This window comes from Tachysurus fulvidraco, chromosome 4 (assembly GCF_022655615.1).
Source record: "Tachysurus fulvidraco isolate hzauxx_2018 chromosome 4, HZAU_PFXX_2.0, whole genome shotgun sequence".
In the NCBI taxonomy this organism is placed as follows: Eukaryota; Metazoa; Chordata; class Actinopteri; order Siluriformes; family Bagridae; genus Tachysurus; species Tachysurus fulvidraco.
The window spans coordinates 20,506,497-20,517,047 of NC_062521.1; the positions used below are offsets into that span (position 1 = coordinate 20,506,497).

General features: G+C 39.4%; 2 protein-coding genes across 2 annotated transcripts; one reads left to right on the top strand and one right to left on the bottom strand.

Annotated features, from left to right (window-relative positions):
* polr1b (RNA polymerase I subunit B) lies at nt 1-7,896 on the top strand. The gene is made up of 15 exons (XM_027175042.2): nt 1-228; nt 1,332-1,499; nt 1,601-1,747; nt 1,871-2,003; nt 2,725-2,861; nt 3,180-3,403; nt 3,552-3,723; nt 4,022-4,190; nt 4,287-4,568; nt 4,854-4,987; nt 5,180-5,350; nt 6,020-6,176; nt 6,295-6,491; nt 6,593-6,843; nt 7,013-7,896. The coding sequence occupies exons 1-15, from the start codon at nt 52-54 to the stop codon at nt 7,893-7,895; spliced, it is 3,402 nt and encodes a 1,133-aa protein (XP_027030843.1). The 5' UTR covers nt 1-51; the 3' UTR covers nt 7,896.
* Nucleotides 7,897-8,278: 382 nt separating this feature from the next.
* Nucleotides 8,279-10,269, bottom strand: LOC113661084 (N-acetylneuraminic acid phosphatase). Its single transcript, XM_027175043.2, has 2 exons — nt 10,053-10,269; nt 8,279-9,217 (listed from the first exon to the last, which is right to left on the bottom strand). Exons 1-2 carry the CDS (start codon nt 10,140-10,142, stop codon nt 8,582-8,584), a joined length of 726 nt encoding a protein of 241 aa, XP_027030844.1. The 5' UTR covers nt 10,143-10,269; the 3' UTR covers nt 8,279-8,581.
* Nucleotides 10,270-10,551: the final 282 nt, after the last annotated feature.

A 10,551-nucleotide genomic window follows, 5' to 3' on the forward strand; every position in this document is an offset into this window, starting at 1 on the left:
GCGTAGCTGGGGCAAGTTTCTCCGTTGCACATGTGAGGAGTGCATGCGAATATGGATCACGCTCAGAAGTGGAGCGTTTTACCAACTGCTCCGAGTTTAAAACACCTCACAGAGGCAGGATTTGGGCTTCCTAAAGAGAAACAGCACGAAGCTGTGCAGGATTTAGTGAAAGCGCACATCGAGTCATTTGACCAAGCGGTTACTGATGGACTGTGCCGAGTGGTTCAGGTCAGTGCTGTGGGGCTCACGTGGTGCAGGCCATCAACAACACTGGCATATAAATAAGCTTTATCTGTTTTACCATCATCATACACAGACTCTCTTAGATGGAGAACTGCAAGTGTTGTCTTATTGCATTACTGTAGCTTACACATTCTAAACCCTGCATTTTCATTTATTTGCTGTATCTCACTGATCTAACTCATTTAACAGTCAAGGACTGATGTAATGGGGTGTATAGCAGGGAAAACACTCGTCCTTTTTATATATGACTTTTAAAAAAAAAATAAAAAATTATTAAATAATGTATTCATGCGTCCTCAATAAATATAATCAGAATATTTGTATCCCATTTAGTAAGGCATGTTTGTGTGTGTGTGTGTGTGTCTATATATATATATATATATATATATATATATATATATATATATATATATATGCGTGTGTGTGTATGTATGTGTATGTATATATATATATATATATATATATATATATATATATATATATATACATGTATACGTGTGTATGTGTATAATATATATATATATTATATATTATATATATATATATATATATATAAAGTGTGTGTGTATATATATAATCAGGACAGCTTAGTTGATCAATCATACTACAGTGCTGGTGAATGCTGGACTCTGATTGGTCAGAAAGGTGTTAAATAATTTTCCATAACAGCATGTCTGGCAGTATTGGTTTATATCAATGCACTTGTTTTAATATGCTGTCATTTCTGTACTAACTGCTTACACAGGAACTGGGTATAGCAGAAGCTCCAAATAAACAGCTTTTAAAAATATGCATAATTGTTATGGTGAAGCTTATAGTTATGGAAGGAGTCCATAACGTATTAGTGCATTGTAGATGGTACTTTAGGAATTCTATGTAACATGACAAAGCTGCCTTCATGTTTATCTTATTAGCTTTAAGTGAGGTGGGGGTATAAACATAATAGCCACAATAACATTGTTAAATGGGATCACACCAACCATGCCCCTGCTGATTATTTTCCTTTAAAAGCATGCCCCATTGTCTTCTATGCCTGGCACGATCCTTCTGAAAGTTGTCCTTCTCAGTTTCACCTTGTCTCTCCTCAGGCCATTCCTCCTCTGGAGTTCCTGTACAAGGGCGACAGAATCAGCCTGTCGTTTGTGGAAGCTGCTATCCACAAGCCCGCTGTTGGCAAAGGTGGGATCTGCAAGGATCTCCATGTGTATCCTGCTGAATGTAGAGGAAGGAGGTGCACATACAGAGGAAAATTAATGGTAGGACAGGCTGAGGCATTGCAAAATAAAACCAAATACCTCAGCATGGTTGAGTTACTGACATGATCTCCTCTTTATGTTACCTGTGTTTATGCCTGCAGGCAGATGTCAGTTGGTCAGTCAATGGGATCCCTAAAGGAATTATTAAGCAGTCGTTAGGACAGGTACCCATGATGGTGAAATCCAAACTCTGTAATCTCCACGGACTCTCGCCTAAAGAGCTAATAGAGCACCATGAAGAAGCAGAGGTGAAAACTGAGATTTTAATTTTTTAAAACCTACAAATAGTGGTGTAATTCCTGGAGAAAACCACATTTCTCCTGTGTATGCATATGGTGCTTGCTTAATCTTTCTCCACATTTGTCCTTTAGGAAATGGGAGGCTACTTTATAGTGAACGGCATCGAGAAGGTGATCCGCATGCTTATCATGCCAAGGAGGAACTACCCCATCGCCTTGTCAAGACCAAAGTTTAAAAGTAGAGGTCAAGGCTACACTCAGTATGGTGAGTATTAACATTGTCCTACCATGGATCTAAATGCAAAAGTTTGAATTCCCTCACTATCAAATGTATATGACCTTTACATAATTTATACTAATAAAATATTGGGTGTGATTTCACAAATTGTAGCTAAAATAGTTTCAGTCTTTCTGAATGTGATGTATATTCTTCAATAACTGATCCATTTCCTTTTGGCTTTCAGCTTTTTTTTTTTTTTTCTGCAAAAATCTTTCTGCCTTACTTTTTGGATTATTATATTGATATCTTGATACTTTGACATTTTGAGTATTTCAAAAACTGCTGATCTCCTAGGATTGTCACAAGCAACAATCTCTAGTGGTTTAAAAAAAAATATATATATATATGTTGTGGAAAAACACACTGGTGGAAGCACCATGATGTTAAGAGAGGTCCTCACCATCTCTTATCAACAATGTGTTTCAGCCCGATGACCCTCAGAATGCAGTATGTCCTGAGAATATATCTGAGTAAACTTTAAAGACTGATGTGTGTGAAATTCACTGATCAACAGTATTTGAAAAACTGTCAGTGAATTTTTCTTCCTTTTGATGGGAAAATGAATCGAAGCCTCTGGACCTGTATCAGTATGTTTGTATGCGTTGTGCTGCAGCCTCATGATTGGCTGTTTGGAATTGGTGCATAATTAAGCAGGTGTACAGATGTTCTACAGAGACATAAAATAATAAGTGTAACATGTTTTTAGCAATTTCAGTGCATTGCGTGAGAGAACAACATACATCCATTAACATGAACCTTCACTACCTGGATAATGGAACGGTCATGCTGAACTTCATTTATCAGAAAGAGCTCTTTTTCCTTCCTCTGGGCTTCGCTCTTAAGGTAATTCTGAAAAATATGCTATTTATGGGCTATGTTCACATTACCAGGCTGAAATGACATAGATCTGAATTTGGGTCATTTGCACTTATGAATGTGAGCCATTAAGATATTCAGAAATAAAGAGATCAGTATTGGAAAAAAAATTGTACAAAGAAGCATATAATGTAAATGTAATGATATTCTTCCCTTAGACCTAAGGCATATATTCTGTTATGAGAGTGTCTGAAAGTGTCCAGATAATGGATTCCTTTATAAAGCTTTGTATGAAGCTGTAGTAAATTATATATAATGTATATATGTAATGTCTATGGCTCACAGGCCTTAGTGGACTTCTCAGACTACCAGATCTACCAGGAGCTAATAAAGGGCAGAGAGGAGAACTCCTTCTTTAAGAGCTGTGTGTCAGAGATGCTGCGCTTGGTGATGGAAGAAGGCTGTACTACCAGAGGGAAGGTGCTTGACTATCTAGGAGAACGCTTTCGGGTCAAGCTGAACTTGCCTGAGTGGTACACACATGAGCAGTGTGCTAGATTTCTCATGGAGTAAGTCCTTTTTTAATTAGTCATAAACTGCAATGTTAGTCATTTAAATAACAACAACAGATAAGTAGTTAATTAATGAATGAATGAAGTAGATTTGTTTTCTGCTGCCTATAATGTCTGCAATATTTGTTTTTCCATTTTCCCACAGCGAGTGTTTGTGCATTCACCTTAAGTCTGACACTGAGAAGTTCTACATGCTTTGTCTGATGACACGAAAGTTGTTTGCTTTTGCCAAACAGGAGTGTATGGAGGAGAATCCAGACAGTCTGATGTGTCAGGAGGTCCTCACACCTGGGCAGCTTTTTCTCATGTTCCTGAAGGTGAGCTTTGAGCCTGTGTCCTCGGCTTCCTGCTCTAAGCTTACAGGTTTGAACCCCAGCAGTGGTGTTCAGCATGTATTATGGCGTTATTCCTATTATAGTAATTTGATCATATAACGTGTGAGTGCATATAGTGCCTACTAATGTTTTATCCTTTAATATCCAGCAGAGATTTATTAATGTACACTGTAGCCCCAGCTTTGTCAAATGGTACAAAACGTTACTAAAACAGGGATACCTGTATCGATTTCCTTGTAGTACATCCCTCTTTTAATGTGTAATTATTTGTATTTTTCAGGAGAAAATGACTGGTTGGCTGGTTTCTGTGAAACTGGCATTGGATAAAAGAGGCCAGCGATTCACAGCATTGACCACAGATAACCTGACTAAAATTTTCAACATGGGCACTGACCTCACCAAAGCCTTTGAGTACCTGCTGGCTACAGGAAACCTCGTCTCTAAGACAGGTATCATTATGTAATACTCAAAAGTGAAAGTCTGGACTTGCTGAACTATTTCTTATTTGTATAAGATGCTGGTTTACACATCTTTCTGTCTCTTAGGTCTGGGTATGCTGCAGGCCAGCGGTCTGTGCGTGGTGGCTGACAAGCTAAACTTCATTCGATATTTGTCCCACTTCCGGTGTGTGCACAGAGGAGCAGCGTTTGCCAAGATGAGGACCACAGCAGTGAGAAAGCTTTTACCTGAGTCCTGGGGCTTCCTGTGTCCTGTGCACACACCTGATGGAGCACCATGTGGTCTGATGAACCACCTAACAACCCACTGTGAGATTGTGGCTCCTGTTCACCCCACTACTACAATCCCTGCCTTGCTCTGCACACTAGGTAATCAACAGTGTGGTCACACCATAGAGGGACAGTTGAGAGATGATCTGATGCAAGATTTCAATTCTTCTTACTCATCGATTTGAAGCAGCACTATAGTTCTAATGCTTAATTAGTTTCCTTTAGTTTATTAATAAATAACAAAATAGTAAATCATTATGTACAAACTAAAAGTTAGGATTTTCCTTGTGATTTAAAATTTGGGACTTTTCTCTCAAACTTTAATTACCTCTGATTTACTGATCTTAAAGTGGGTCTTTTAACAAGGCTTTCTCTCTTTGTCAGGTGTTACGCCAGTGGATGGAACTCCTGGTCAGCCGTACTCCTGCTGCTATCCTGTCATACTGGATGGCACCATGATCGGTTGGGTTGAGAAAGATCTCGCACCCGTTCTTGTTGATTCTCTCCGCAGGTTCAAGGTTAGTATCACTTTTTTCCAGGTCAGTCAGTACCATCATACAGTCATAATAATAATAATAATATGTTTTGGGGTATGGACACATTTTTTGTGCTGGTGTCATTAAGAAATTGACCTAAACATCTGAATTGTTCTAATTCTTTTAAAGCTTTTTTTTTGGGGGGTGAAATAATGTTTTCTACTCTTCATACAGGTGCTGAAGGAGAAAAAGATTCCTCCGTGGACTGAAATTGTGCTAGTTCCTCAAACGGGTAAAGCAAGCTTGTACCCAAGCCTGTACCTGTTCACAACACCGTGTCGCATGGTGCGACCAGTCCGCAACCTCGCCTTGGGAAAAGAGGAGCTCATTGGCACCTTCGAACAGGTCCATCAACATTGTCAATCTCACATCAGTTATAATTGATCACCAGCTTTATGTAGTGATGAGCTTTATTCGCATCATTCATCCACCAAGCACCAGTAAGAAATAACTGTGCCAGTATAAAAAATGGTCAAGGTGGTGTGATGTGTCCTGGAGTGATTTTAATTGATTTTCTACCTCTAATGCCATGTGCTAACGTGTTTTATTCTTGTTATACCACAGCAGTTTGCCAAAAAGTACATTTTGATCGGTTTTATCCATTTATAGCTGCATTTAATGTTGGGGAACCTCCACAAGACAAGAGAGTTCCTTTCGCTATAGCAACTAAAACACCTGTATCATGTTACATAGAACCTGGAAAGTGAAAGCTGTTTGTCCTGAAGACTTTCCCACTGACACACTGAAGACATCCATAAATGTTAAATAAATGTCTCTTCCCAGGACACTGTCCGTGTTAAGACCTATTATGAAGTACTAGGAAGTACTATTAGGAAGTGTGTTGAATTACAGCCATGGTCTATTGTAATGGCTTTGTTATAGAAAAAGCATCAATGCCTTCTGACCAATCAGAATAGAGTATTTAACACAGATGTGCATGTATAACTAATATGAAGTGTACAACATTTATAATGGAAGCACGAGGTATTGAGTCAGCATTTTATGTTGTTTCAGATTTACCTGAATGTAGGGATATTTGAGGATGAGATTGAGCATGGTGTCACCACCCATCAGGAACTCTTCCCCCACAGCATGCTCAGTGTGGTGGCCAGCTTCATCCCCTTCTCAGATCATAATCAGAGTCCTAGGAACATGTACCAGTGCCAGATGGGTAAGGTTGCTCACATACCACATAGTGATCATGCTGTAGTGTTCCAACTAAATTTAAAACATGTCCAATGATTGATGTGTAAAAAATTGTCCCAATTTTCTCTCACCTTTGTGTGCAGGTAAACAGACTATGGGTTTCCCTCTGCACTCGTATCAGGATCGCTCGGATAATAAACTTTACCGCTTACAGACCCCCCAGAGTCCACTGGTCCGTCCTCTCATGTACGACCACTACAACGTAGACAACTATCCCATTGGCACGAACGCTATAGTGGCTGTGATCTCTTATACTGGCTACGACATGGAAGATGCAATGGTCAGCACTGATTGTCTTTCATTGTAATTGTGCTGATCATTTTCTGGTAGATTTGTACTTGGTTGCATGTGTTTATCTAAATTGATGTATATCTTGTCCAGATTGTGAACAAGTCTTCCTGGGAACGTGGTTTTGCCCACGGCTCTGTCTATAAGACTGAGATCGTGGACCTGTCCTTGAAGGCCAAAGGTGAGGACAGCATGGTGTTTGGGATTAAATCAGGTGACCCAAAGGTGTCTGGCAGGTTGGATGCAGATGGATTGCCACCTATAGGATCCAAGCTAAATTACGGAGACCCTTTTTACAGCTACATCAACCTCAACACAGGCCAGAGCTATGTTACCTTCTACAAGTACGTTATCACTATCATTTACTGTGAATTGAAATGTCTTTACATTGCCAGTTATCATACAATCATTTCTGCCTCACTGGAAAGCTAAATTAAAAAAAAACTTTGTTAATGCAATTGCAATGTACAATAAAAACAATGTAATCCCTGCTTCTATCCATGTTTCTCTCAGGAGTCAGGAGAGTTGTGTAGTGGACAACATAAAAGCATGCAGCAATGATGCAGGAACAGGCCGCTTCAAGCGTGTGTGCATTACTATGCGAGTACCACGCAACCCCACCATTGGAGACAAGTTTGCCAGCAGGCATGGCCAGAAGGGTATCCTGAGTCGCCTGTGGCCGGCTGAGGACATGCCTTTCAGTGAGAGTGGCATGACCCCTGACATCCTGTTCAACCCGCATGGCTTTCCGTCACGCATGACCATCGGCATGCTGATCGAGAGCATGGCGGGCAAATCTGCAGCAATGCACGGCCTGTGCCATGACGCTACGCCGTTCACCTTCTCTGAGAAGAATTCGGCCCTGGAACATTTTGGCACCCTGCTGAAGGCAGCAGGTTACAATTATTACGGCACAGAGCGTCTCTACTCAGGACTCAGCGGACTGGAACTGGAGGCTGACATCTTTGTAGGTGTGGTTTATTACCAGCGTCTGCGCCACATGGTCTCGGACAAGTTCCAGGTGAGGACGACGGGTGCGAGGGACAAAGTGACCAATCAGCCAGTTGGAGGGAGGAACGTGCAGGGTGGCATCCGCTTTGGAGAGATGGAGCGTGATGCCCTGCTGGCCCATGGCTCATCCTTTCTGCTGCACGATCGTCTGTTTAACTGCTCGGACCGATCCATAGCTCAGGTGTGTGTGCGCTGTGGCAGTTTGCTATCTCCACTGCTGGAGAAGCCACCCCCTCACTGGTCAGCCACACGACATCGGAACACTATCTGCTCACTGTGCAAGAAGAGTGATGCTATCGACACAGTGGCTGTCCCCTATGTGTTCCGCTACTTTGTGGCTGAACTGGCGGCAATGAACATTAAAATTAAACTAGATGTGAAGTAGATTTCTGTTTGGTATTTAAATATGCAGCATCGAATATTATTATTCTCATGGATCATAATTACAGACTATTGCTCTTCACACTTTTTATGTCCAGACAGTTTATTTGTCAGTGTTGGCAATTGATATAATGCTATTTTTATATTGAGACTTCATAGAGATGTTTTCTTTTTATGGATTGTTTTAAGAGTCAAGTGGACTCTGGCTTCTTCAAAAACATTATCTGAGCAATATAACAATACTGTACACTGCTGGATGCTAAGAAACTTGTGATTGCAGGTGGATGGGGGTGGGGTCGATTTGTGATACTTAAATATACTCACTATACAAAATACAACACAATATATTCACCTGAGGAAAAACAGTAAAATAAGAATATAACTTGATTGTCTAATATTTCTTTATTCAAAAATGACCTGAACAAGAGGAAGAATTAAACTGTTGTTAAGGAGAAGTATTATTATCTGTGCACCTGCTAATCCATTACTGGGAGCAAAATGACATTGGGGTGGGGTAATTGGGACACTATTGATATCACATCTCTCCAAAAACTATGTGATTATAATAATAAAATGATTATTAAAAAATGTGAAGTTTTTCATGCAACTCCATAAGTTTGTTTATTCAAAATCATTTATAAAATTCACATACTTGTATATAAATATTTCTATTGCCTTAGCTTAAAAATATCATTTCAGTTTAGCTAAAACATCAGGCAAATCCAGCACAGAGGAAATGGTGTAATCAGGAATCACACAGTTCTCTAAAAGAACGTCTTTGCTCTTATTAATCCACACTGTAGCTCGAACCCCTGCATCAAACCCACCCTGGATATCTGTGTCCAGTGAATCTCCCACCATGATGCACTCCTGTGGCTTCACTCCTAGCAGCTTGAAGCAGTGTGTGAAAATAGAGACTGCAGGTTTCTGCTCAGTATGTTCTCCTCCTACCACCACAGCACTGAAGAGTCCCTCACATCTCACTGCCTCCAGCTTCTCCCTCTGTGTCTGTGCATCACCGTTAGTCAGCAACAGCAGTTTGCATGAGTGTTTGAGCTCTTGCAGCAAGGCTAAAACCTCAGGAGATAATGCTAGAGCCTGGAGACGTGTGGTTTTCCAAGTGTAGTAGCAGTCAGAGGCCAGAGCATGGCCAGGATCCACACTCTGTGCTTCCTGCAGGGCCTCGTACCAGTGATTTATCCGAACATCATCAATCGTTATGCCTGCAGATGGGTCAAACCTTTCTGCACGAAGTTTATGGGCAAACCGCTTACAAATATCGCTGCTGTTTGTGTCCTTCAGTTTACTTCTCAACAGCTCGCAAACCTGTCAGGTTTATAATATAAGTTTTAGTAAGTGATGCTAATATTTAGACAATTAAAACTTTAGGATGAAGACTACTTTTTGTATTAGGACTGGGCAAAATTGCCCTTTCATTTATTATTTCTAATATTCTTTAGAAAAACAGAAAGGATTCACCAGGTTGTTTTGTATAGAGTAAAAGGCCCAATGCTATTTTGTAAAAAACTGTTTGAAATTTTGTTCACCTTCTTCATGCTACATATAACAGACCTAGAAAAATTGCTAAAAAAAAATTCTGAAGATTCTACTGTAAATATAATTAAAATCAGACCAGAAATAACAAATGAGAGTTTCTCCACATCCTGCCTGCCTTTGTCTTCTCCTATGTTGTCATTCACTAATAAATTGCTAATTTATTATCAATGTTAAGCAGGATAGCACAGTGATCAGAAATCAGTCAAATGTCTGATTTTTATATACATTTTGCATTTCTCATACCCTCCCTGTCCACTTTATTAGGAACACCTGTAGTTTACCTCTGCAGCAGACTAAGCTAAAAAAAACATGTGAATACAGATCAAGAGCTTCATCGCCAAACATCAGCATGGAATAATAATAAAAAACACAATAAATAATAGGTAATAGGTAAAATAAAGAACATATTTTATGCAAATAATATAACTATAATATACCTATAAAAAACCTAATCAGCAAGAAAGCACAACGTAGAATCCATAAACAAAATATAAAGATAATGAAGATTTTAAATATATGCAACTAATATGTAATACTGCTATTTAATTGATATTATTTAATCTTGTGTAATTCGGTGTCACTTGTTTTCATTCCCCAATCCCACCTTGTGTAAAGCAAGCTGTCCTGCTCCTGCTGTGTCCACCAGAGTGTTGTCCAGATCAAACAGTATTGCTGATATTCCGCTTTTCTCCATGTCGAGCAGGGAATATTCACAGCCTGTATAATTACTTTCAGCGAATAAAAATATAAAATCCAGGAAGCGGATCTTCAGAGGTAACGTCAGCAGGACATACCATTTAAATTTTGGTTCCGGTTGTTTGTGTGAGTCCGGACAGTTTGAGAGGAACACAAGTTGTGCGAGTGAATGTTGTGTGAAATGGTGTTGTGATTTTAGCTCTAGCTTCTTTATCTTTCTTTTTCTTTTATATTTATTATATATTATTGACATGTTTACATTCAGTTACACGTATACTCTCACATTATATACATATCAACATATTATTTACACCTATTATTTATTCACAATTAACGACTTATTTATTAATACCGCTTTGACTGCGGTTGTTTTTTATTTACATTCTTGAAATTGCACAAATTAGACG

What these genes read in the sequence shown, in the direction of transcription:
- polr1b (XM_027175042.2), top strand. Translation starts at nt 52, where the DNA reads ATGGATCACGCTCAGAAGTGGAGCGTTTTACCAACTGCTCCGAGTTTA. An exon ending in TTTTTCTCATGTTCCTGAAG is followed by an intron (nt 3,724 to 4,021) that starts GTGAGCTTTGAG and finishes TGTATTTTTCAG; the next exon opens with GAGAAAATGACTGGTTGGCT. An exon ending in CATGTACCAGTGCCAGATGG is followed by an intron (nt 6,177 to 6,294) that starts GTAAGGTTGCTC and finishes CTTTGTGTGCAG; the next exon opens with GTAAACAGACTATGGGTTTC.
- LOC113661084 (XM_027175043.2), bottom strand. Translation starts at nt 10,142, where the DNA reads ATGGAGAAAAGCGGAATATCAGCAATACTGTTTGATCTGGACAACACT. An exon ending in GACAGCTTGCTTTACACAAG is followed by an intron (nt 9,218 to 10,052) that starts GTGGGATTGGGG and finishes TAAACCTGACAG; the next exon opens with GTTTGCGAGCTGTTGAGAAG.